Source organism: Heterodontus francisci, chromosome 6, assembly GCF_036365525.1.
Source record: "Heterodontus francisci isolate sHetFra1 chromosome 6, sHetFra1.hap1, whole genome shotgun sequence".
NCBI lineage: Eukaryota > Metazoa > Chordata > Chondrichthyes > Heterodontiformes > Heterodontidae > Heterodontus > Heterodontus francisci.
The window spans coordinates 118,022,061-118,049,969 of record NC_090376.1 but is presented as its reverse complement, the minus strand read 5'-3'; the positions used below and the strand labels follow the sequence as shown (position 1 = coordinate 118,049,969).

Sequence of the window (27,909 nt, the reverse complement as noted above, 5' to 3'; positions counted from 1 at the left end):
GGTGAGCTGGGTTATGGTCCCTGAGTGAGAGTGTGAGATGTGCAGGGCCATCGAGCTTCGATTGGCAGTCGTGGAAAAAGAGAAATCTTGACAGAAGCAGCAAGAAGACCAGGTGTTGGTGGAGTGTCTGTGCCAGATGGAAGTGGGAGTTCCAGGAGGAAGGGTCATGGTGAGGGAGGAAGGCGAATGAGAGACGCATAGATAAAGCCATCCATTATTCCAGGGTACAGAGCGTTAGATGTCGATCACCAGCCACAGAGACGTTGCTAGTCTGAAATCAAAGGACCAATGTAAGAGTGTGTATCGAGTGATGTTTGTCTTGACATTGAATGAGAGGTTGTGATGTACAGTTAATGGACATACATCTTTAGCAGGTGTGTGGTGGACTATACTTTTACAAAGGCTTCTTCACCTCATTTTTCTTCTTCACTTTTGCTGGCTGGAAAAACTATTTAGTTCCTTTTTCTTTGGTCTCATCGAATCTTAGAATCTTACATCATTCAGTCCATTATGCAAGTACTGGTTCTTTGAAAGGGCTGTCCAATTTATCCCACATCCCTATTCTTTCCCCATAGACCTGTAAAAGTTCACTTTTTAAGCATTTATTCAATTCCCTTCTGAAAATTAGCATCAGGTAGCATATTCCAGATCATAGCAACTCAGTCCATATATACAGTCTGCTTGTAAGTAGGGAAAAGAGGAGCCCATTCAGCCTATTGAGGCTGTTCTACCATTCTATTAGATCATGGCTGATCTGTACCTCAACTCCATTTACCCACTTTGGATCATATCTTTTGATACCATTAACCAATAAAGTAAAACCGCTCTCAGTTTCGGATTGCGATAAAAACCCAACTGGTTCAATAGCGTCCTTTAGGGAAGGAATCCTGTCATCCTTACACAGTCTGGGTCTACACAGTCTCCAATCCCACACCAGCGTGGCTGAGTTTTAAATGCTTTCTGACGTCACATTGTTGTGAAACAATTGGTGCTAGTGACAAGGAGTGTGAGCAGCACCTCAGGAAACTCAGGATAGACAATGCACGCTGCATTGTGAGTGATGCATGCAGCATTCTCAGAAGAAAATAAAAATAAAATTGGACATTTTTCCAGTGTATTGATTTGTGAATGTGCATTGCAGGTGGGCAGTAAATTGCTGAAACACTGAGCTGAGTCAGTTTATGTCACAGGATGTGCTGGCCCTGCCTCTATCGTTGTCTGATCCTCTGTGTGTGGCTGTACAGCAGACTCAGCACTTCTCATTACTGTGCGCATAATAAAAATTGATTATCTGGTGTTAGATTAGTCCTGAGATAGAGTGTGATTGAAAGTTGGGATATAATACAAGTACCAAATTGCTTTTGAACTAAAATAAATTGGATCCTTAGTCCTCTTCGCAATAACTGGGTTAACCCCTATTGAACAGCAGGTATCGAAATGTTCCCATCTTGTTCAGCCCATCTGCACAGATATTCTCACCAGTAACCCATGCAATATCCACATGGGGTTCAGATCATTGACAGGTTGATTAACCACTCAATCACAACACACTTGGCCCAATTACCAAGTGTTTCACCTTGTCCAGAAACGGAGGACATGGCCTGAGCTTGAAGGGGTTAATTCAAAACTAATCTGTGGAAACATTATTTCAGTGAGTAAGTGAATCTGTGGAACAGATTCTCTCAGGAGACACTGGAAGCAGTTAGTGTCGATTCATTCAAATGCAAATTCGAGAGATTTCTCCCAGAACATAATATTTTGGGCTCCAGTATCTGAGTAATTTGACTTGTGGTAAGTCTCTGCTTGTGTCCCTGCTGATTCATGGAGCACTCAATAAAATCAGCCGGCAACAAATCAGAATCACCATGAACTCTTTTTCTGACCTCTGATCTGCAGTCCCACCAAGAGCGCTCCACACTGAGAGCATAGTTTTCTAATTTTGGGGCTGATTGTCAATAAGTGAGGAGGAAACGGGAAATACAGTAACTACTGTACTGCAGGCATTCTCCTTTTAATTGTAATATTTAATGTTCATTGTGAGTCACCCGCAGGTGAATACTGTAATAAATACAGAATATTTATTTGGTGGTTTATATTTGGCTATCAAAAGATTAACTTAATTTTCTTTCAAAAATTTATCAAGTAAAACTGCATTAATATGATGTGCACCTTTTGAGTGAGATGCTAAATTCAAGCCCTGTTCTCCCTCTTCATTTGAAGAGGTGGTGGGGAGGGGGGTGGAATCTCATGTCACTACTCAAGGAAGGAACAGAGCTTCCTCCTTCATGTTTATCCCTCAAGCAACATGTCCAAACGCAGATTAGTTGACCGTTCATTTGATGATTTATGAGATCTTGCTGTGCACCAGTTGCTTGCTGTGTTTGCCTACTTTTCCGTGAACTTCTAAAAGGTAATTCATTGGCTGTGATGTGCTTTGCATTGCCCAGCGGATGTGAGAATCGGTTCTATAAATGGGAGCTTGCTTCTTCCTTTGTTGGCATTATTCATGTTGGCAGGCCGTTCGTTCAAGAACTTCCCTAGTCTCTGCCGCTGGATGGCCAATCAGTCTGGGCACTGAGGACCTCACTATCATTGTGCCACTGCATGTGGCTGCAGTAATCTTGCAGGAGCCGCCGTTGATCCAGGCACTGGCTTGTGCATAACCCGTGGCTGGGTATCCAACAAGAGTCAGATGCCTTTTCAAAAGGAGGAGGGGAATTAGGATAATAAAATAATCAACAATAAAACAAAACAAGTGGCTTTTTTTTTACATCAAAATGAGTGAGTCCTGATCCAATAGAATGAGTTTTTTTTGTAGGATAGGGTTGGGGTGATGTGCTGAGGTCCTGGTTCATTTTGGAACTATTTCTTCTGGTGGGAAAGTCCAGAACAAGGGGCAGAACCTTAAAATTAGAGTTGGGTGATGTCAGAAGCACTTTTCCAGACAAGGCAAAGTGGAAATCTGGAACTCTGTCCCCCAAAACTCTGTTGAGGTTGGAGGTCAGTTTGAACTTTTAAGATTGAAGTTAATAGATTTTTCTTGGGTAAGAATATTAAGGGATACAGAACCAAAGCAGGTAGATATAGTTAAGATACAGATCAACCATGATCTAATTGAATGTCAGAACAGATTGGAGGGGCTGAATAGCTTTCTCTCAATTCCTGTGTCTTGGAATATGATTGACCCAATACACTGGTGGTCTTTTGTTATTGGGTAAAGTAAAGCATCCAGGATGATTTTCTGCTGTGCTTGTTCTGGGTTGGAATTGGAAAAATGCATGTGAGTGAGTTGCATATTGGTCTTGACATGTATGGATGGGTGGGGAATCAGCAGAGATGATGAACGAGCACCCAGTAGATAGATTGCTGGCTTAATGTAGCTTTCTGCTCCAGTACCGACTGGTTTTCAGGCATGGATTGTGGCCTCCTCCAAGTTTCAGATGTCTGACGTTTGTCTGAATACCTATCCTCATGGCAACTGGAGCCTAAAACAGCCAAATAAATGTTTGTAAGAAATCCAGCAACCCATGATTTGTCTTGCTGACAAAATTGGTGAAATTAAAATCAGTGTCTGAGGGCCAGCTGTTGTAAACTGACTCGTACAGTGAAGGTGGGGGAAGGGATGTTGGAACCATAATCCATATAATCTCATAGGCTCTTTGCAGCTTGTTTTGTGCAGAAGTGTAGGTGTAAGATGCGTTGGCCGATTTAGGGCATTAGGAAATACTGATCATTTCTAAAGCAACTTTAACATCGAAAAATGTCTTGAGGCATTTTGCAGGAGAAATTATCAAACAAAATTTGATACTGAGCTAAGTGGGTTTTTTTTATTCGTTCATGGAATGTGGGCGTTGCTGGACAGGCCAGCATTTATTGCCCATCCCTAATTGCCCTTGAGAAGGTGGTGGTGAGCTGCCTTCTTGAACCACTGCAGTCCATGTGGGGTTGGTATACCCACAGTACTAGCGGTTAGATACAACTGAGTGGCTTGCTTGGTCATTTCAGAGGGCATGTAAGAATCAACCAAATTGCTGTGGGTCTGGAGTCACATGTAGGCCAGACCAGGTAAGGACAGCATATTTCCTTCCCTAAAGGACATTATTGAATCAGATGGGTTTTTACAACAATCAACAATGGTTTCATGACCATCATTAGACTAGCTTTTTAATTCCAGTTATATTAATTGAATTCATATTCCACCTTCTGCTGTGGTGGGATTTGAACCCATGTCCCCGGAGCAATACCCTGGGTCTGTGTGTTACTAGTCCAGTGACAATACTACTTTGGCAGATGGCCAAAAGCTTGGTCAAAGAGGTGGGTTTTAAGAGCCTCTTAAAAGAGGAGTGAGAGGTTGAGAGGTTTAGGGAGGGAATTCCAGAGATTAGGGCCAAGGCGTGGATGACAATGGTGCGAAGCAGTGGAAATCGGGCATGCGCAAGGGGCCAGATTTGGAGGAGTGCAGAGATCTCGGAGGGTAGTAGGTCTGGGAGAGATTATGGAGATAGGGAGGGACGAGGCCATGCAGGGACTTGCAAGATGCAAATTTTAAAATTGAGGTGTTGCCCGACTGGGAGCCAATGGCGGTGAGTGAGCACAGGGATGATAGGTGAATGGGACTTGGTGTGAGTTAGGACACGGGAAACGAAGTTTTGGAGGAGCACAAATTTACAGAGGCTAGAATATGGGAGCCGGCCAGGAATGCTGTGAAATAGTCAAGTCCAGAGGTAATAAAAGCATGAATGAGAGTTTTAGCAGCAGATGAGCTGAGGCATGGGTGGGGGCAGACGATGCTGCAAAGTATTTACAGCATAGAAACAGATCCCTCGACATAATGGGGCCATGCTGATGGTGATAGATGGTCTTGGCGATGGAGAGAATGTAGGGTTGGAGGAAGTGCAGAAGAGTTGTCAGCTCAAGCGTGACCCTGAAAATAACCCTTACGATAAGCGAAATCCAGGAGTTACACTGAGAGTGCAGTGGTGCAGGGGGTGGCTCTGATTTAAGCTGCAGCTGTACCCAACATCCCTGCACTTCCTTATTGTTGGGGATATAACTGAAATAAATGAAACAGTTAGCGGTCATGGTGGAGTAGGAAATGACTGAAGGGTGTGAGTGTGGGATTCTGGCACTGTGTTCATTCCCCCCTCCCCCACCGTCCTCCTCAATTTATTCTGCAGCATATTCCCATGTTTGGGGTTGTCCTACGAAAGGGATAAATCATTCACTATCTCCATTAAGTCCTTCAGAGAATCCAATCCCACCCCTCAGCAACTCAACACACTACCCCCCCCCCCCCCACCGCCCCCCCAATCTCAGTCCTATCCAACCCATCCCCACCCTAACCTGTGCTACAGTAATCCCTCATTCACCAGATGAACTGGCTCATTTTGTTGTCTCTAACCTCATGGAAGATCAGAGTCCGGGGATGTTTTTAAAATTTGTTCTGGGGTGTGGTTGATTCTGGGACTGCCTCATTTTGAACCAGCGCTGACGGTGATGGAATGACGGAATATGTCCTAGTTTGGTGGGGAGGGGGGGGTGGGGGGGGGGGGGGGGAGAGGCCCTGGAGCTGATGGTGTTCCCCTGACTTTGTTGCTCTAGTCCTTCTCTGTTGTTGGGGATTGCAGTGGAGGGAGGTACTGTCATACATACGAATATACAAACATAAGAACTAGGAGTAGGAGTAGGCCACTCAGCCCCTCTATCCTGCTCCAACATTCAATAAGATCATGGCTGATCTGTTTCTGTCTCTATTTCCACACTCCCATCTACCCTGATAATCTTTACTACCCTTGCCAAACAAGAATCTGTCTACCTCTGCCTTAAAGGTATTCGATGACCCTGCCTCCACCACCCTCTGAGGCAGAGAGTTCCAAAGTCGCAAACCCTCTGAGAGAAAAAATTTCTCCTCACCTCTGTCCTAAAAGGGAAGCCCCTAATTTTAAAACTGTGTCCCCTAGTTCTGGACTCACCCACAAGAGGAAACATCCTTTCCACATCCGCCTTGTCAAGACCGTTCAGGATCTTATAAACTTCAATCAAGTCTCCCCTCACTCTTCTAAGCTCCAGTGAAAACAAGCCCAGTCTGTCCTATCTTTCCTCATAAGACAACCCGCTTATTCCGGGTTTCAATCTAGTAAACCTCCTCTGAACCGCCTCCAACACATTTACATCTTTCCTTAAATAAGGTGACCAAAACTACACACAGTATTCGAGATGTGATCTCACCAATGCCCTGTATACTGAAGCATCACATCCTTACTTTTATTTTCAATTCCTCTCCTAATAAAGGATATAATTTCATTAGCCTTCTTTATTACTTGCTGTACCTGCATACTAACTTTTTGTGACTCATGCAATAGAACACCTAGATCACTCTGCACCTCGGAATTCTGCAGTCCTTCTCTGTTTAAGTAATACTCTGCTTTTTTATTCTTCCTGCCAAGTGAACAACTTCACATTTTCCCACATTATACTCCATCTACCAGATTTCTGCCCACTCACGCAACCTATCTATATCGGTCTGCAACCTCCTTATGTCCTCTTCACAACATACTTTCTTGCCTATCTTTGTGTCATCTGCAAACTTAGCTGCCATGCCATTGCTCCCCTCATCTAACTCAAAGTAACCTTGCTGAGTTGCTGCAGGGTTGGACTGTGTGCTGCTGCCACAGTGCACTGGTGGAGAGGGGGTAGACACTGAGTCCACTGGCAGGGACACTGAGTCCACTGGCAGGGGCACTGATCAAACAAACTGATCTCTGATGGGACTCCATTATTTTAAATAATAACTTCATAAGTGAGAGTCAGTTTCCTTTAAATTGAGCCTCCTGTTGAAGGGTCAGATCCAAATCTTAATCCATCTTTTTTCTCCTCTTAGATTGCAGAGCTGGGAAAGAGACGAAATGTTCATTGGGGTCGTTGTTGAAACTGTGCAAATTATGTATATAAAAAAAAGGTTCTATTCTGATAAATATAAATGATCATCCAATTGCTTTCAGGCTATAGAACTAATTAAATTGCTGTATTCTGCAGATATTGGTGTTGGAAGTGACTCGGTATGTGCTCGCCACCCATCTCATCATATCAAGTCAGTTGATTCTCTGGCTGGATCACACTTATCACTTGGAAGAACTTCAAAAAATCTTCCTGGAAAATATCGAAGTTTGGTGAGTGAATGTTGAACTTTGTGGAGGGTGAAATTTCAAAATAAGGAAATGACTACAGAGCAAAATAGGATGAGAGAAATCTCACAAATTGGTGTTCTCGATGGATGGATTGTTGCGAGGAGATTACGTCCATATTGCCAGTGGGTGAAGCTCTGGCAGGAGCCCTGCTTTGTAAAATGCTCTCTGTTGGTCCCAGACCTCGCCCTACAGTTTCCTAGCTGAGAATACTGAATAGATTTTCCACAGACCCCTTACTGGCCTTCTCTAACAAAGACGGGTTAGAAAGGCACGATGTTTAACCACCCTCGGTGGCTGTAAAATCTTCCTGTTCCTTTTGATCTTAATTGCTCGCCATGTATTTTTAGCTGTTTCACTTAATAAGGCAGCTTGACTTGAATCTTCAAGGATAACATTTTGATCTGTCTGAGCTGAGGAAATCCCTGCTATTCTCCCAATGTGGCTCTGACTCCTGAAACTCCTCATCTCTGGTACCAATCTGGTAAATCTCCTCTGCACCCTCTCCAAGGCCCTGATACCTTTCTAAAGTGTGGTACCCAAAATTGGACGCACTACTCGAGCTGAGGTCTGACCAGTGATTTATATCGCATGAATTCTTATTACAAATATTCTGAACAAGCAGCAGTTGCTGATTTCATGCAATATTTCTCTCTCTCTCTCTCTCTTTAAGGACATGACTGATAACAGCAACCATCACATGGTGGTGAAAGCAAAATTCAACTTCTATCAGACCAATGAGGATGAACTCTGCTTTACCAAGGGCGACATTATCCATGTAACCAGAATTGAGGAAGGGGGCTGGTGGGAGGGGACACTAAATGGAAAAAATGGGTGGTTCCCCAGCAATTATGTGAGAGAAATAAAGTCGAATGGTAAGTTGTCAAGTTGAATGAAAAGTAGATCTGCAATCTTCAAATAGCTCAAAAGACAACTGAATTTTTTTTGTGCATAGATGTTTCCAAGTTAGGAGAGAGATTTTGGAAACTTGCTCTGCAGTGCCCCTGAAGGTCAGAACTTGCAACTAAATTGTTACAAGGAAATGATGACATCGGCAGTTTCAATGCTAAATGTTGACCTAAGAAAGCCTGTATAAATGGTGAAAACTTGAGTGTGTGCACAAATGAGATTTTTAAATAGTTATTACACACATAGTTTCTTGCACTACCATAGTGACTACACTTCTAACATGCTTCATTGGCTGTAAAGTGCTTTGAGACATCTGGTGGTTGTGAAGAATGGCAAATAAATGCAAATCTTTTTTTATTCTTGCATGACTAAGAGATGATCAGTTTCATTAATAGAACAGAAACTAATGGTAGTGGGTTGCCAAAGGAACATCATGTTCCCTGAGAACATGGTGGTGGGCCTTAAACTACCCCCAACCCCCTCCCCACTTCACTACACACCCCACCTCCATTTGTGGGAGCTTACTGTGTATTACTGTTTTTTATAAGGAAAATAAAACAATATTTTGGATTAATTGATGACCTTGGGCAGGCCAGTTTTCAAATTCCTGTTTATATTGTGTGTTGAACGTTTTGTGCTCAATTTCAGTAATTAAAAGCTTGACAATTGATTCATTCTACAGAGAAACCGGTCTCACCAAAGTCAGCAACTTTGAAAAGTTCGCCAAAAGGATTTGAAACTCCTCCAATTAGCAAAAGCTATTACAATGTGGTGAGTGACACATGCTGATGGTGTTGAATGGGATTTGATGAAGGACTTTTTGCTAAAATCTGTTACTTTGCTGACATTTTAACACAGTCCTCAAAGTAAGGGGCCATTTTTGAAGCCCCTGTGTCTTTTGCCTCAATATGTATTAGTTTCTCTGGGAAAATGTAGCTGTATGATAGTTGATTCTGCGAAACAAAGGTGTCTTTAATGACATGGTTGATGAAAGTTGTGAATGTAATGAGAAGCTTTTTTATTGTTGTCTGATGCAACATAAATGAGATGCGTGGAGTTCAGGTTGTTTGAAGATCTCAAAACAGGTTTATTAAACAGCTAACAACTATATAGAGTACAGAGCTAATTATTTACAGAATTTGCCTCTTGGTTTTACAGTAACAGAGTGAGACTAGCATATAGTCACATGACCATATCCTGGCACTTAGCTCAGTAGCATCGTAAGATCTTAAAGATACATTGCTCTTAAAGGCAATCTCACAACATCACCCCTCTTTCCAAAGATATGTCTGGTATGCTGAAAGTAGAAACATATAACATTCGATAACATCAGAATTATTTACGTAGGATGGAGTTTGTGAAATTTACAAATATGGAGGATCAACAGTCCATTTATCGTCTCGGTGGTTTGACGACTCTTGCTCGGAGACTTTGCATCTCATCTGTTGCTGTTCTTTCTGAAGTCTCTGTTGCTCTGCCTTCAGGCTGCTAATATACTCTGTTGCTTTTCTCAAGATGACCACTTTTGGGATGTTGGCATTTTTGGAAAGCTCCAGCACCTCATTTTGAAGAGCGAATAGACGATGCTTCAAGTCATTCCTCCTCTGCCAATTCAGGACATTGCATGTCCTTCGCCTCTCCTGATCCTCTGTGTCTGATGGCCCGGGGCTCTAGATCGAGGACTTGTTGGGTAGTCCTGCCACTGCTAGTCCACACATGTCTACTAGGTAGAACATTTGTGGTTTCCATGCTGACTTGCCGTATCTGCATTGCATTGTTAGTGTGCCACTGCAAGGGATGGGTGACCTGTTGTATGCAGATAGTTTGGCAGTTGTCGGTTGTATCGTCGATGTCCAATGACTCTGATACATATCTTTAAGGATTCGGACTGGTAGGATATTTGCACTAGCACTGGTGTCAGTCTTGACCTTGAGTGTGTGTTTGCCAGCTTTCTTTGGGCACGTGATGTTGATGGTGGTGAAAGTTTCCAGTTAGAGAGAGAGAGAGAGAGAAACAGCACTGAAACAGGCCCTTCGGCCCACCGAGTCTGTGCCAAGAAACAACCACCCATTTTATACTAATCCTACATTAATCCCATATTCCCTACCACATCCCCACCATTTTTCTACCACCTACCTACACTAGGGGCAATTTACAATGGCCAATTTACCTATCAACCTGCAAGTCTTTGGCTGTGGGAGGAAACCGGAGCACCCAGCGAAAACCCACGCGGTCACAGGGAGAACTTGCAAACTCTGCACTGGCAGTACCCAGAACTGAACCCAGGTTGCTGGAGCTGTAAGGCTGTGGTGCTAACCACTGCGCCACCCAGCTCAAGGCATGACTTTGATGCCAAGCTCCGTAGGTCAGGTTAGAGTGCAATGTGCTCCTTGCATTAACATCTTCTGGTTCCTATTGTAATGGTTTTCATGGTCTGTTTGAATTAGCCTGCTCAGCTTACTCCCATGTGGTGACTCAGCAGCTTTGTATAATGGCTGCTCTGTATGGACACATGAACAATAGAATAAGATGGACAGGAAAAAGTCAGCTGTTTGAGCCTGTCTCATCAGACAACTGAGCACCAGATTCCCAATACCCCCGCACCAACCAACAGGCCTCCGACATCCTGAACGCATGCCGCCCCGATGGTCCTCGTTGTGACAGAATTTCAGTCTGAATTTGAGGTGCTGTGCCTCACTAACTCAGTTATACTCTGTTTTCTCAGCTCGATGGAAGCCCTTATCAGATTCATGTTCGACTAAATTGTGGGAGCATTGAACTCCATAGAGAGCACGCTCTCTCATAGAATCATGCCTGTTTTTAATTTTCCTTTGGTTGGGACTGAAAATAAATTGCTATCAGGTCCCTTTGGTTGGGATTCCTCAATACTCTTGAGCTCATCAGAGTTTCGGTTTCTGAGGCCAGAGGTCACAGGTTGATTCAGGTCAGAGCACAGTGACAAGGCCCCAAAGCCATCATTGTGTGTGCTATGTTTTGAGTCTGTTTTGCCCTCCTTCGGTCACTCTCCTAGGTGAGACCCAGCTCCATCTTCCTTCAGCACCTGTGTAGTGGCAACATTGCATAGAAATGCATGAATTTATATAATTCTGAATATTTTCTTCATTGTGAGATGAAGCAAAAGAAATTGGGAGTCCATGTACACAAGTCAGTAAAAGCTAATGCACAGGAACAAAGAGTAATGGAAGAGGCTAATGGGACATTGTCCTTTATCTCGAGAAGCTGGAATACAAAGGGGACGAAGTTACAGTTCAGCTATACAGAACTTTGGTCAAACCGCATTCAGTTCTGGGCACTGCACCTCAGAAAGGATATATCGGCCTTTGACAGGGTGCAGTACAGATTCACCAAAATGATACCGGGGCTAAAAGGGTTGAATTATGAGACTCAGTTGCATAGACTAGGCTTGTATTCTCTCGAGTATAGAAGATTAAGGGGATCTAATCGAGTTAGAGTCAGTAGAGAGAAACTATTTCCTCTGATGGGGGGAGTCCAGAACAAGGGGGCAGAAGCTTAAAATTAGAAACAAAAACAAGAAATGCTGGATTCACTCAGCAGGTCTGGCAGCATCTGTGGAAAGAGAAGCAGAGTTAACGTTTCGGGTCAGTGACCCTTCTTCAGAACTGACAAATATTAGAAAAGTCACAGATTATAAACAAGTGAGGTGGGGGTTGGGCAAGAGATAACAAAGGAGAAGGTGCAGATTGGACCAGGCCACATAGCTGACCAAAAGGTCACGGAGCAAAGGCAAACAATATGTTAATGGTGTGTTGAAAGACAAAGCATTAGTACAGATTAGGTGTGAATATACTGAATATTGAACAGCAGCAAGTGCAAACCTGAAGAAAAACAACCTGAAAAAAACAGTGGGTAAGCAAACTGAACAAACTAAGATGAAATGAAATAAATGCAAAAAAAGATTGTAAAAAATGTAAAAAGGAATGTAAACAAAAAGGAAGAAAAAATAACTAAAAATGACTAAAAATGAAAGTAAAGTGGGGGGCTGTCATGCTCTGAAATTATTGAACTCAATGTTCAGTCCGGCAGGCTGTAGTGTGCCTAATCGGTAGATGAGATGCTGTTCCTCGAGCTTGCGTTGATGTTCACTGGAACACTGCAGCAATCCCAGGACAGAGATGTGAGCATGAGAGCAGGGGGGAGTGTTGAAATGGCAAGCAACCGGAAGCTCAGGGTCCCGCTTGCGGACTGAGCGGAGATGTTCCGCAAAGCGGTCACCCAGTCTGCGCTTGGTCTCCCCAATGTAGAGGAGACCACACTGTGAGCAGCGAATACAGTATACTACATTGAAAGAAGTACATGTAAATCGCTGCTTCACCTGAAAGGAGTGTTTGGGGCCTGGGATAGTGAGGAGAGAGGAGGTAAATGGGCAGGTATTACACCTCCTGCGATTGCAAGGGAAGGTGCCCTGGGACGGGGACGAGGTGGTGGGGGTAATGGAGGAGTGGACCAGGGTGTCGCGGAGGGAACGATCCCTTCGGAATGCTGACAGGGGAAGGGAGGGGAAGATGCGACTGGTAGTGGCATCACGCTGGAGGTGGCGAAAATGGCGGAGGATGATCCTTTGGATATGGAGGCTGGTGGGATGAAAAGTGAGGACAAGGGGAACCCTGTCACGGTTCTGGGAGGGAGGGGAAGGGGTGAGGGTAGAGGTGCGGGGAATGGGTCGGACACGGTTGAGGGCCCTGTCAACCACAGTGGGGGGAAATCCTCGGTTGAGGAAAAAGGAGGTCATATCAGAAGCACCGTCATGGAAGGTAGCATCATCAGAGCAGATGCGTCGGAGACGGAGAAACTGGGAGAATGGAATGGAGTCCTTACAGGAGGTAGGGTGTGAAGAAGTGTAGTCGAGGTAGCTGTGGGAGTCAGTGGGCTTATAATGGATATTGGTAGACAACCTATCCCCAGAGATGGTGACAGAGAAGTCGAGGAAGGGAAGGGAAGTGTCAGAGATGGACCATGTAAAGGTGAGAGAAGGGTGGAAATTGGAAGCAAAGTTGATAAAGTTTTCTAGTTCGGGGCGGGAGCAGGAAACGGCACCGATACAGTCATCAATGTACCGGAAAAAGAGTTGGGGGAGGGGGCCTGAGTAGGACTGGAACAAAGAATGCTCGACATATCCCACAAAAAGACAGGCATAACTAGGACCCATGCGGGTACCTATAGCGACACCTTTTACTTGAAGGAAATGCATGGAGTTGAAGGAGAAGTTGTTCAATGTGAGAACAAGTTCAGCCAGGCGGAGGAGGGTGTTGGTGGATGGGGACTGGTTGGGCCTCTGTTCCAGGAAGAAGCGGAGAGCCCTCAAACCATCCTGGTGGGGGATGGAGGTGTAGAGCGATTGAACGTCCATAGTGAAGAGGAGGCGGTTGGGACCAGGAAACTGGAAATTGTCAAAATGACGTAGGGCGTCAGAAGAGTCACGGATGTAGGTGGGAAGAGACTGGACCAGTGGAGAAAAGATAGAGTCTAGATAGGAAGAAATAAGTTCAGTGGGGTAGGAGCAGGCTGACACAATGGGTCTGCCGGGACAGTCCCGTTTGTGGATTTTGGGAAGGAGGTAGAAGCGGGCTGTCCGGGGTTGCGGGACTATGAGGTTGGAAGCTGTAGAGGGAAGATCTCCAGAGGAGATGAGGTCAGTGACAGTCCTTTGGACGGTGGCTTGATGTTTGGTGGTGGGGTCATGGTCCAGAGGGAGGTAGGAAGAGGTGTCTGTGAGTTGGCGTTGAGCTTCTGCAAGGTAGAGGTCGGTATGCCATACAACAACAGCACCACCCTTGTCTGCAGGTTTGATGACCATGTCGGGGTTAGACCTGAGAGAACGGAGTGCTTCAAGTTCAGAGGGGGACAGGTTAGAGTGAGTGAGGGGGGCAGAGAAATTGAGACGACCAATGTCTCGCCGACAGTTTTCAATGAAGAGATCAAGAGCGGGTAAGAGGCCAGGGTGAGGGGTCCAGGTAGAGGGAGAATGCTGGAGGCGGGTGAATGGGTCTGCTGGTCGGGGGGAGGACTCCTGGTCGAAGAAGTGAGCCCGGAGGCGGAGGCGACGGAAGAAGAGCTCAACGTCATGCCGAGCGCGAAATTCATTGAGGTGGGGGCGTAAGGGAATAAAACTGAGACCTTTGCTGAGTACAGAACGCTCAGCATCAGAGAGGGGGAGGTCAGAGGTATAGTGAATACACGGCAAGGGGTCAGATCAGAAGGGGTGGGGTCAGAGGGAAGTGAAGCGGAAGGAGGATCTGGAGGGGCATTAGTCCCCATCAGCTGCTGGAGCTTGCGTTCCTTAACACCTGAAAGGAAGAAAAAAAGTTTTTTGTTAATGCGTCGGATGAGACGTAAGATGAGATGAAACTGCGGAGTAGAACAGATTTGAGATAAGGTGAGACGGTGCTGCTGGAGAGAGAGGTCCAGTGTGTGCATATGGCGGCGCATAGCACTGAGTGTGGATCTCAGGATGCGGCGAGAGTAGCAGTCCGAGGAACGTTGTATTTCTCGGAGATACCTGTGATCCTGGGTGGTTTCAAAGCATGTTGGGTGAAACTGCAGTTGGAATCCACGTGGAATCAGTCGGAGCCGGAGACAGTCACTGAGGAAGGAGATGTGGCTGTGAAAACGAGTTTTGGTAGATACCTTATCAAACACCAGGAGGGAAATAGAAAGCAATGAAGGTGAACAAGGTAAAAGAGACAAACGAAAATCCCGTCGGAGAGAAGAGCAGAACTTCTTCAAGGTAGGCATTCCTGGAAGAGAAGTGGCAGTGAATTAAACACTAAAATAAAAGCAAAATACTGCGGATGCTGGAAATCTGAAACAAAAACAAGAAATGCTGGATTCACTCAGCAGGTCTGGCAGCATCTGTGGAAAGAGAAGCAGAGTTAACGTTTCGGGTCAGTGACCCTTCTTCAGAACTGACAAATATTAGAAAAGTCACAGATTATAAACAAGTGAGGTGGGGGTTGGGCAAGAGATAACAAAGGAGAAGGTGCAGATTGGACCAGGCCACATAGCTGACCAAAAGGTCACGGAGCAAAGGCAAACAATATGTTAATGGTGTGTTGAAAGACAAAGCATTAGTACAGATTAGGTGTGAATATACTGAATATTGAACAGCAGCAAGTGCAAACCTGAAGAAAAACAACCTGAAAAAAACAGTGGGTAAGCAAACTGAACAAACTAAGATGAAATGAAATAAATGCAAAAAAAGACTGTAAAAAATGTAAAAAGGAATGTAAAAAAAAAGAAGGAAGAAAAAATAGCTAAAAATGACTAAAAATGAAAGTAAAGTGGGGGGCTGTCATGCTCTGAAATTATTGAACTCAATGTTCAGTCCGGCAGGCTGTAGTGTGCCTAATCGGTAGATGAGATGCTGTTCCTCGAGCTTGCGTTGATGTTCACTGGAACACTGCAGCAATCCCAGGACAGAGATGTGAGCATGAGAGCAGGGGGGAGCCAGGTCGTTCAGGGGTGATGTCAGGAAGCACTTCTTCACACAAAGGGGAGTGGAAATCTGGAACTCTCTTCCCCCAAAAAGCTGTTGAGGTCGGGGGCGTCAATTGAAAATTTCAAAACTGAGATTGATGGAATTTAGCCAGGCACTCCTCACTGGATACAAGTGTGGTGCCGGAGGATTGGAGGTCTGCTAATGTTGTACTTTGTTTAAAAAGCGAGCGAAGGATAGACCAAATAATTACATGCCAGTCAGTCTAACCTTAGTAGTGGGCAAATTATAGGAATCAATTCTGAGAGACAAGATAAACTGTCACTGAGAAGGGCACGTGCATTAATCAAGGATAGTCAGCATGGATTTGTTGATGGAAGATCTTGTCTGACTAACTTGATCGAATTTTTTGAAGAGGTAACAAGGCAGATAGATGAGGGTAGTGCAGTTGATGTGATCTACATGGATTTTAGCAAGGCTTTTGACAAGGTCCCACATAGCAGACTGTTTAAAAAAAATAAAAGCCCATGGGATCCAGGGAAATGCAGCAAGGTGGACACAAAATTGGCTCAGTGGCAGGAAACAAAGGGTAAGTGTTGACAGGTGTTTTTGTGACTGGAGGGCTGTTTCCAGTGGCGTTCCGCAGGGCTCAGTAGTGGGTCGCCTGCTTTTTGTGGTATATGTTAATGATTTGGACATAAATGTAGGAGGCATGATCAAGAAGTTTGCGAACAACACAAAGACTGGCTGTGTGGTTGATAGTGAGGAGGATGGCTGCAGGAAGATGTTGATGACCACAAATAGAAATAAATGAATATGACTTGATAGCTATTAGAGACGTGGTTGCAGGGTAACCAAGACTGGGAAGTCAATATTTAGGTTATTCGACGTTCCGGAAAATAGGCAAAAAGGAAAAGGAGGTAGGGTAGCTTTGTTAATAAAGGAAGGTATCAGTGGTGGTGAGTAGTGATATAGGTGCAATAGATCGTGATGTCGAGTCAGTTTGGATGGAAATGAGGAATAGTAAGTGGAAGAAGTCACAGATGGGAGTTGTCTATAGGCCCCCGAAGAGTTGCTTCACTGTAGGACAAAGTATAAATCGGGAAATAATGGAGGCGTGTAAGAAGGGCGCTACAATTGTCATGGGTGATTTTAATCTGCATATTGACTGGACAAATCAGATTGGCAGAGGTAACATGGAAGACGAATTTGTAGAGTGCATCAGAGATTGTTACTTGGAGCAATACATTGCAGAACCTACCCGGGAACAGGCTATTTTAGATCTCGTAATGTGTATTGAGGTAAGATTAATAAGAGATACCATAGTTAAGGATCCTCTAGGGGGTAGCGATCACAACATGGTAGAATTTCAAATTCAGTTTGAGGGCGAGCAACTCGGGTCTGAAATCAGTGTCCTCAACTTAAACAAGGACAATTACAGAGGTATGAAGAAAGAGTTGTCTAAAGCGGGCTGGGAAAATAGACTAAGGGGAAGGTCAGTGGATGAGCAGTGGCAGACATTTAAGCAGATATTTCATAACACTCAGCGAAAATTTATCCCGGTCAAAAAGAAGGACGCGATGAGAAGGATGAACCACCCGTGGTTAACAAAGACAGTCAAGGAGAGTATCCAATCAAAAACCAAGACATACAAAGCAGAGAAAATTACTGGTAGGCCAGAGGATTGGGACTTTTTTAGGAACCAGCAGCAGATGACTAAAAAGCTAATAAAAGAGGGAGAAAATTGATTATGAAGGTAAATTGGCAAGAAATATAAAAACAAACAGCAAGAGCTTCTACAGGTATATAAAAAGAAAGAGAGTAGCTAAAGTGAGCGTGGGACCCTTGGAGGATGCGATTGGAGAATTGATAACTGGGAACCGGGAAATGGCAGATAATTTAAACCAATATTTTGCATTGGTCTTCACGGTGGAAGACACTATAAACATCCCACAGATATCAGATAAGCAAGGAGCTGATGGGAGGAAAGATCTTGTAACAGTCTCTATCACGAGGTACAAAGTATTTGACAAACTAATGGGACTAAAGGCAGACAAGTCGCCAGGACCTGATGGCCTACATCCAAGTGTTTTAAAGGAAGTGGCTGCAAAGATAGTGGAGGCATTGGTCGAAATATTCCAGAACTCACTGGAGGGTCCCAGCGGATTGGAAAACCGCTAATGTGACGCCCCTGTTCAAGAAGGGAGGGAGACAAAAAGCAGGAAACTATAGGCCAGTCAGCCTAACATCAGTTGTTGGGGAAATGCTAGAGTCCATTATTAAGGAAGAAATAGCAGGACATTTAGAAAAGTTTAACACAATCAAACAGAGTCAACATGATTTTGTGAAATGTTTGACAAATTTGCTAGAGTTCTTTGAGGATATAACAAGCAGAGTTGATAAAGGGGAACCGGTAGATGTAGTGTATTTAGATTTCCAGAAGACATTCAATAAAGTGCCACATAAAAGATTATTGCACAAGATAGGAGCTCACGGTATTGGGGGTAATGTATTAGCATGGATTGAGGATTGGTTAACTCACAGAAGACAGAGAGTTGGGATTAATGGGTCTTTTTCAGGTTGGAAAGACGTAACGAGTGGAGTGCCACAAGGATCAGTCCTCTGTCCTTAATTATTTACTATCTATATTAATGACTTGGAGGAGGGGGCAGAGTGTAATATATCCAAATTTTTTGACGATACAAAAATAGGTGGGAGGGCATGTTGTGATGAGGACATAAGGAATCTGCAAGGGGATATGGATAGGTTGAGTGAGTGGGCAAAAACTTGGCAGATGGAGTTTAATGTAGGAAAGTGTGAAGTCATGCACTTTGGTAGGAAAAATCAAAAGGCAGACTATTATTTAAATGGTGAGAGACTCCAGAAAAGTGCAGCACAGAGGGATCTGGGTGTTCTCGTGCATGAAACACAAAAAGTTAGGATGCAGGTGCAGAAAGTAAGTAAGAAGGCAAATGGAATTTTGGCCTTTATTGCGAGAGGCTGGCATTCCAGGTTAACTGCTAAGATGGCCGAATACACAAACAGATTTGGTCAGACTGGTTTAGTCACATGACTAACTGACTGTTGGAGTTTTTTGGAATTTGAACTTGCCGCAGAGTTTTAAAACTCAGAAGGCTGTTTGCTCCTGGACTGAAAAGATCTCTGTCCTGTCTGCTCTCATCTCTTACTCATGGAACTGAAGACCCATTGAAGACACATGAACCCCAGGATAGAAAAGTCTCCTGCAGTGAACAAGGTTTAAGAAGAATACTGGGCCCCAATGAAAAGCAAGACTACTTACAAAAGGACTACAGTGAGCTCGAAGCACAGTGAACAAGAAACTCTTCTGATGTTGCCTCAAACCTCTCCATTTTATTTTGCTTCTGCTCTTTTCTGTCCCTATTTGCATGTGCGTGGGCACGTCATATATCCGTAGGCGTTAACCATATTAGAGTTCAAGTTTTAATAAATGTAACTTTTCTTCTTTAAACCTAAGGAAGCCTGTTTATGCTCATTTCTTTGCCTTATGATTGGAAAGTGGTGAACAAGGATTCACCAAGGGGGAGCTAAAAACAGTGTGTTTAAAATTAAACCCTGTTACAATAAGACAAGGTGAAGACAATTAGAGACCCCGAGACACCTTTCACACCTGGTCGTAACACACTCCTTAAGATCTATCTCTTTCACTAAGCTTTTGGCCATCTGACCTAATATCTCCTGTTGTAGCTCAGTGTCCTACTTTCTTTGATAACACTCCTGTAAAGTGCCTTGGCACGTTTTATTACATTAAAGGCACAATGTAAATAAAAGTTGTTGTTGGATAAATGGGGTTAAGATACAGGTCAGCCATGATTTAATTGCATGCTAGTACAGGCTTGAGGGGCTGAATGGCTTGCTCCTGTTCCTATATTCTTGTGAGCTTGATTTCCTGTTGGCAGCGCGGGTTGGGGAATCGATCCCAGCATTGCTTTTTATAACAATGAGCTTTGCACTATGGGAGCACGAGCTGAATGTAGAGGCGATGAGGCTAACATTCACCTCCATATTTTCCACCCAATAATTGTAATGGCTGGGATTTGACTCTGTAAAATCCTTTGAGTTGATGTGAGGACTGTGACTCTGTGTCTGTCAGCTAGTGACGGTTCACTCGCTATGTAGGTCATCCAGTCCCATTTTGTTAGAGGCTGTTTTTTGCCTTGGGCCCTGAGACTGTCTGTGTGGTGAGGTTGTATGAGACACGTACCATGTGACTGAGGGAACCACAGGGTGCTGAGATGCTCGAGGTTTTGTGAAATTATGTGGATTTCGTATATTTGATGTGGATCAGTGAAGCACACACTGAACAGTGCTGCTGTGTGCCTGAAACACCCAGATGTGGAGGAGTTTGAATCGAAGGCCAGTGATGTTTAATGGGTTCTTGTAGCAGTCTGAACATGAGGCAGAAAGAACGTGGAAATGAGGTGATAACTGAAGCAGTGACAAACTATGTTACTGATGCCCTGATACTGTGAGTTCTGATGAAGGGTTAACTCTGTTTCTCTCTACACAGATGCTGCCAGACTTGCTGAGTATTTCTGGCACTTTCTGTTCTCATTTCAGAGTTCCAGCATCTGCAGTGTTTTGCTGTGAATAAATGTTAAAACTGGTGTTACAGACACTAGCGCTGATGGTAATGGTGGGGTCAGTGAGTGGGTGTTTTTGTGGTCAGGGGTGTGGTGGGGATGGGTGGGGGTGTTGGTGAGAAATTCACTCACAGAGGTCCGGAAAGATTTTGGTTCCTGGGATTTCAGTTACGTTTGCAGGATTGAACTCTCAGCCGGAATCACTAGCGGACCACAGGAGTTTGTGGCCAATAACCGCCGGAACTGGACCCCACCACAAGGCAATTTCATCGGAGGGCTCTGGGAAGGGCATCTCAGTCAAGAGAGGCGGCAGCTGTGACTTCCCTACTCAATTTCCCCCACCATTGAATTTGTTTGACGTCTGGAAAATAAAGGGTTTGCAGTGGATCCTCACCAAATCAGTGAGTGTCAGCCATGGCTTAGTGGGTGGCAGTCTCATCTTCAGGGTCAGGGGATTGTGGGTTCAAATTCTACTCCAGAGACTTCAGCAAAAAAATCCAGGTAGGCACTTCCAGTACTGAACTGAGGGAGTGCTGCATTGTCGGAGGTGGAGGACTGAGGGAGCGCTTTACTATCAAGGATCAGTAATGAGGGAGCGCTGCTCTGTTGGAGGGTTAGAACTGAGGGAGTGCTACACTGTTGACAGGTCTGTACTGAGGGAGTGCTGCACTGTCAGAGGTTCTGTGTTTTGTATGAGACGTTAAACTGAGACCCCGTCTGCTCTCTGAGATGAACGTAAAAGATCCCAGTAATGCCATTCTGAAGCAGAGCAGGTATGTTCTCCTCCGGTCTCCTCACCAGTATTTATCCGTCAAACAACATCCCTAAAACAGATTAACCATTATCACACTGTGTGCGGGATCTTATGTGCCAGTTGACTGCCATGTTATAACAGTGACTGTTGTATGATTGCCTTTAAGAGTGATGTCTCTTTAAGATCTTAACACATCCTGGCACTTAGTTCATTAGCCTACTAAGATCTTAAAGGGACGTCACTTTTCAAGGCAGTCATACAACAGTGACTACACTTGAAAAGTACCTCATTAGCTGTAATGTGCTTTGGCATGTCCTGAGGTCATTGAAGATGCAATAAAAATGCAAGTTTTTCTTCCTTTTAAATGAATCTTTAACCTCAGTTTGCCTGCAAAGGTTATTTTGTCAGAGCTGCTGTGCTGCTAAGTACAAGGCTGTAGCATGAGTTTGATGGGCCTCTGCAAGAGCTGATGCAGTTTCACAGCACAGTGTAACTTGTGGAGCTGCAAGTCATCAGCCAACTGGTAAACATCAGCCTGGTAGAACACGAGAGAACCAAGGAACCCACGTTAAATACCAGTGTCATCCTGTCCAACTCGGTGGCTGCAGATTTCACTCGTCGTAACGCAAGTGAATAATTATTTCAAGGGACTTCTAGCCGTTTCCCCTGAACTTAATCTGCAGTCATCTCTCTGAACTACAGTGCACGCCAGTGAGGGGGAGAGCTAGTGTTGTTGTGAGCTCAGTCAATCAGAGGCTGATGGTCATTTAGGGATTCTGTAAAACTGATTGTGTCGAACTTGCCAGTTTTAGTGGCAGCACTGTAGCAAAGGTTTATGAAACATTCTAAGGGAGCTGATTGCTCATAGAGAGATACAGCACCGAAACAGGCCCAACGAGTCCACGCCGACCATCAACCACCCATTTAGTGCTTAGTGAGATCGTCTAGTGAGTAACAAAATCATACAGAGCTGAAGTATTGCTTTATTTAAATGTGAATCAGAATTTCTATTTGTGAGCGAGGGGTCAGTCTTTGGAACAGGCTCCCGAGGGGGAGACAGTGGAAGCAGTGAGCATTAACTCATTCAAATGCAAATTAGATAGATTTTTGTCAGAGAATAATGTTTTGGGTCACAGTCTATGAGTAATTTGAGACAGCACGTGTGTTGAGTGTAGTGTTCTTGGGAGGAGCAGCTGACTTTGAGCCTATGATTCCCAGAGCGTTCTACCACTGGGGATTTTCCTCACTCATGTCCGGGTCTGTTGGAGACTCATTGATAGAGATTGATCGCTGTGATTGGTCAATAACTCCATTATCGTTGTAGCATGGGATGCCAGGGATGGTGGAAGGTGAACTTGATCACTGATTTTTCATCGTCTAGCAGTTGTAATGATTAGTCCCTAGTTTGTGAGCTGATCTCTTCTTGAAAGGCAATTGGGGAAGGGAGAGGGATCTCACTGCTGCAAGTACATGTGTCTATGGGGGATGGCTGAAGGTTGGGAGTTGTGTGGGTTGCTTAGCTGTGATGCTCTCTATGGTCAAATACCCCACAAGATTGTGTGCCATGGCTCATGTATGAATAATTGCTACTGATGAGAGCAAATTAGCAACCTAGTTTCCAGTCTATGAAAAAGAAATAAAAACAGAAAATGCTGGAAATATTGAGTAGATCTGGCAGCATTTTTGGAGAGAGAAACGGAGTTAACGTTTCAGGTCAGTGACCTTTCATTAGATCCATGGAAAGAAAACTGGATGGATTGCATAATATGCTGCCGATTCTCTCTGGCAGGTTTTACATTGGTGCATTTATACCTCATTGTGTTTTACAGCACAAATAAGAGGCCACTCACCCCTTCATGTTTGTGCTCTTCTCTTAATCTTGCTTATTCTAATGAAGCGACCCAGTTTTTTTTAAAGTCTGTCTTCATAAATTTATCCTCTCACCTCTCTCCTGCATTCTCTCCATGACCTTGACATGCTTTCTAAAGAGAGAAACTATTCTAACTCGACTGAACCAGTGTTTGGCAAAGATTTAGCATGACGTCATTGTCTTTGTACTTGATGCACTGATTTATAATGCCAAGGATCCCACAGGTTTCTTGAGTGCAGCTTTATTACTTCGTCCTGTTATCTTTCAAGATTTGAGTATCTGAAACTGTAACTCTTCCTGCTCCTTCAGTCTTTTACCGTTTAGTGTGTATTTCCTGTTCAAGTTCTTCCTCCCAAAATGTATCACCTCAAATTAAATCTGACACCCGTTTGTCCAAGCTACTAATTTGTCTTTGCAATCCTCGTCCGTTACAGTCTTCTTCGCAGTTTCTTATTTTTGTGTCATCTGTAAATGTTGACTTGGCAACATGTTAAAGACCCAAGTTCACATCATTTGTTGTATCACTAGCAGATCTCTAGATACTAGTCACAGTGAGCCAATTGGTTGCTGTTTGATAACAAAGACCTAATGGGAAAAAGTTCTTTCAGGATGTAATCAGAACTGAGAGGTTCCAACGATCAGCAAAGATTGAACTGGCGAGAGCTTTGTCCTCTAGAAAAGGGAAGGCTGAGGGGTGATCTGTTACAGGTCTTGAAATGATGAAAGGGTTTGATAGGGTAAACGTAGAGATGTTTCCACTTCTGGGAGACCAAATCCAGGGGCCGTAATTATAAGACAGTCACTAATAAATTCAATAGGGAATTCGGGGAAACTTCTTTACCCAGAGAGTGGGGTGAATGTGGAACTCGCTACCACAGGGAGTGGTTGAGATGATTAGTATCGATACATTTAAGGGGAAGTTGGATAAACACGAGGGAGAAAGGAATAGAAGGATATGCTGATAGGGTGAGATGAAGTAGGGTGGGAGGAGATTCGTGTGGCGCATAAACACCAGCATAGACCAGGTGGGCCGAATGGCCTGTTTCCGTGCTGTAAGTAAATGCAACCTCAATCTCTGGGTTAACATGGGTAATCACTAAACATACACATGAGTAATCTTGATGTTTGATGGGGCGGGGTGGTTGGAGGGAGTGATTGAATTGCTAGCTTTAATACACAAAATTCATCTCTGATAATGGTCTCTTGCTGTCGAGTTACTCAAACTAATTGGGTATGGTTACTCACTTCATTCATGCAGTATTAGTGTCCAGATTGTGTGCACACATGTCTATAAAATACACCCAGCAGAAGTTTGTGGGAGCCCTGAGCTGCTACATTTTTACCTGTCAGTGGATAGGAGTGTGTTTTTATGTAAAATTTCTTTCTGAGAAATGGCAGTGCTCACAGAATGAGCCTTGCCAAACCTGCCTCTCTTTGAATTTTGCAATAATTTTCTTCCAGCAGTTTCATATTGACAAAATAATGACATTTTAATGACCAGGATCAGAATTACAATTTGTAACAGTGGACGAAATGAATAAAAAGCGGTCTGTCAATTTCTCGAATGAATGCAGCCTTTCTCCGACTGCAATAGTACGGAGTATCTGTGCCAAGGGAAACATCAGTTCTTGTATTTGAAGAGTCCAGTGTTGATTATTTCTTCAGCAATCCCTTTTGTTCTCAATGACCGGCTCACTCGATGTGACTGGACTAGAGGTTTGCAATAGGACTGCATCAATTGTGAAGTAAACGCTTAAACTGTGATTTACTGTGTTATACAGGAGCTTCCAGTGTTTTGTGTCGATCTTGGATGGATGGGTTTATTGCAGAGTGAAATTAAGATTCACCCTGCATCTGCCTGATGTGCAGGAGAGTTTCTGAGTCTGGGACCAATGCAATTGCCCTAATATTTCTGTATAAATACTGGTGACACACAGGTCTAGCAGGGAGAGCCATTGAGTTGGAAGAGTAATTGTTCTTTGTTTCAGAGGCAGCTGCAGGCTGACCTGCTCAGACCCACTGCTCACCTTTGTAAAACAGTGATGGAGTTGGAAACCAGAAACTACCTCAGCCAAAATAACTGTTGCTTTACTCAAAAAAACCCACCAAACATCTGTTTGTCCTCACAGACTGTAATACTTCCAAAACAACTGAACTGGGTTTTAAAACAATTTTGGTTTAAAGTATTGTTGTTTATCTGAAGACTTAATGCTTTATGTTTGGTGTCAGCCATCACGCAGTGGGAAGTAATCTCATCCCTGAGTCACTAGGTCATGGATTCAGACTTGAGAACATAATCCAGGCTGACACTGTCGTGAAGTACTGAGGGAGTGCTGCACTGTCAGCTGGTCAGTACTGAGGGAGTGCTGCACTGTCGGAGGGTCAGTACTGGCTACAGGTGAGGTCCCAGAGGACTGGAGAATAGCCAATGTTGTTCCTTTGTTTAAGAAGGGTAGCAAGGATAATCCAGGAAATTATAGGCCGGTGAGCCTTACGTCCGTGGTAGGGAAATTATTAGAGAGGATTCTTCGGGACAGGATTTACTCCCATTTGGAAACCAACGACCTTATTAGCGAGAGGCAGCATGGTTTTGTGAAGGGGAGGTCGTATCTCACTAATTTGATTGAGTTTTTTGAGGAAGTGACAAAGATGATTGATGAAGGAAGGGCAGTGGATGTTATCTATATGGACTTGAGTAAAGCCTTTGACAAGGTCCCTCATGGCAGACTGGCACAAAAGGTGAAGTCACACGGGATCAGAGGTGAGCTGGCAAGATAGATACAGAACTGGCTCAGTCATAGAAGACAGAGGGTAGCAGTGGAAGGGTGCTTTTCTGAATGGAGGGATGTGACTCGTGGTGTTCCGCAGGGATCAGTGCTGGGACCTTTGCTGTTTGTAGTATATATAAATGATTTGGAGGAAAATGTAGCTGGTCTGATTAGTAAGTTTGCAGACGATACATAGGTTGGTAGAGTTGCAGATAGTGATGAGGATTGTCAGAGGATACAGCAGGATATAGATCGGTTGGAGACTTGGGTGGAGAAATGGCAGATGGAGTTTAATCCGGACAAATGTGAGGTAATGCATTTTGGAAGATCTAATGCAGGTGGGAAGTATACAGTAAATGGCAGAACCCTTAGGAGTATTGACAGGCAGAGAGATCTGGGCGTACAGGTCCACAGGTCACTGAAAGTGGCAACGCAGGTGGATAAGGTAGTCAAGAAGGCATACGGCATGCTTGCCTTCATCGGTCGGGGCATGGAGTATAAAAATTGGCAAGTCATGTTGCAGCTGTACAGAACTTTAGTTAGGCCACACTTGGAATATTGCATGCAATTCTGGTCGCCACACTACCAGAAGGACCTGGAGGCTTTGGAGAGGGTACAGAGGAGGTTTACCAGGATGTTGCCTGGTCTGGAGGGCATTAGCTATGAGGAGAGGTTGGATAAACTCTGATTGTTTTCACTGGAACGACGGAGGTGGAGGAGTGACATGATAGAGGTTTACAAAGTTATGAGCGGCATGGACAGAGTGGATAGTCAGAAGCTTTTTCCCAGGGTGGAAGAGTCAGTTACTGGGCAACAGAGGTTTAAGATGAGAGGAGCAAAGTTTAGAGGGGATGTGCGAGGCAAGTTCTTTACACAGAGGGTGGTGAGTGCCTGGAACTTGCTGCCGGGGGAGATGGTGGAAGCAGGTACGGTAGCGACGTTTAAGATGCATCTTGACAAATACATGAATAGGATGGGAATAGAGGGATACGGTCCCCGGAAGTGCAGAAGGTTTTAGTTTTGGCAGGCATCAAGATTGGCGCAGGCCTGGAGGGCCGAATGGCCTGTTCCTGTGCTGTACTGTTCTTTGTTCGACTGAGGGAGTGCTGCACTGTCGGAGGGTCAGTACTGAGGGAGTGCTGCACTGTCGGAGGGTCAGTACTGAGGGAGTGCCGCACTGTCGGACGGTCGGTTTTGAGGGAGTGCCGCACTGTCGGACGGTCGGTACTGAGGGAGTGCCGCACTGTCGGAGGGTCAGTACTGAGGGAGCACTGCACTGTCGGAGCTGCCGTCTTTCAGATGAGACGTTAAGCCGAGGTTCCATCTGCACTGTCCGGTGAATGGATAAGATCCTGCGATGCAATTTGAAGAAGAGCAGGGGAGTTTTCCCTGGTGTCCTGGCCAATATTTATCCCTGAACCAACATCACTAAAAATAGTTGATCTGATTGTTATCGCAGCGCTGCTTGTGGGAGCTTGCTGTGCGCAAGTTAACTGCCGCATTTCCTATGTAAGAACAGTGACTATGTTTCAAAAGATTTTCATTAGTTATAAAGCGTTTTGGGATGTCCTGAGGTTGGGCAAGACACTATTGAAATGCAAATCGTTTTTTCATACTGTTTTGAACACGGTGTGTAGATGACTGGATTTAGGAGTAGAACATGTTTCTATGTTGCTGTTTATTTCAGTGGTGCCTCAAGCTGAGGCAGGACCCAGCTTGTGGAGCTTGTGTGTCGGTGATGAGGGCAGTGTCGGCCTGTTCACAGTCTTTGTGCCTTTCCTGTTGTAGTGTTCAGTATTGGGGCTGCTTAACCGTCCCCTCTGAGTGGCAATGGGGCTGTACTTTGCCCAGGTGTTGTAAACATTCAGTGCAGGCAGGGCTGAGACTTACCCTAGCAGGCACCGTGTGAATGACCACCACCACCCCCCCTCCAAATCGCGCTGAGGTTGTCATGTGGGTCAGGGAGGGGTGGGGTCTATCTGAGACTCTGAGTGGGTTGCACTTGACTCTGGGAGCTGTATCCCAATGGGTGGCCCTTTTAAGTGCATGGTTGTTCACCGCGGCTTCCATATCAGCGCAAAGGAGTTAGTGGAATCTTTACACAGCACGCCCCCTGCCCGCCTCGCCTGCGTATCCCCCCTCCATGCCTTGCCCGCATGCCCCTCCCTGCCTCGCCAGTGTGCCCCCTCCCTGGCTCGCCCACCTGCCCCATCCCTGTCTCTATCTTGTGTGCTATCTCTAATGCAAGTTGTCTCCCTCCTTTTTCTCCCCATTCCCCTCCCTCCCCATAACCAACATCCTGAATACTTCAAAAATCAATAGATTGCG

At 44.6% G+C, this 27,909-nt stretch overlaps 1 protein-coding gene across 5 annotated transcripts in view; it reads left to right on the top strand.

Moving 5' to 3' along the window:
* The window catches only part of arhgef7b (Rho guanine nucleotide exchange factor (GEF) 7b), a 123,057-nt gene that overhangs the window by 41,094 nt on the left and 54,054 nt on the right, over nucleotides 1-27,909 (top strand). For all 5 annotated transcript variants that reach the window (XM_068034162.1, XM_068034163.1, XM_068034166.1 and 2 more), the window contains 3 exons: nucleotides 7,036-7,169; nucleotides 7,858-8,059; nucleotides 8,776-8,864. In XM_068034162.1, coding sequence (XP_067890263.1) covers nucleotides 7,036-7,169; nucleotides 7,858-8,059; nucleotides 8,776-8,864 — 425 coding nt within the window. The remainder of the gene's footprint in view (nucleotides 1-7,035; nucleotides 7,170-7,857; nucleotides 8,060-8,775; nucleotides 8,865-27,909) is intronic.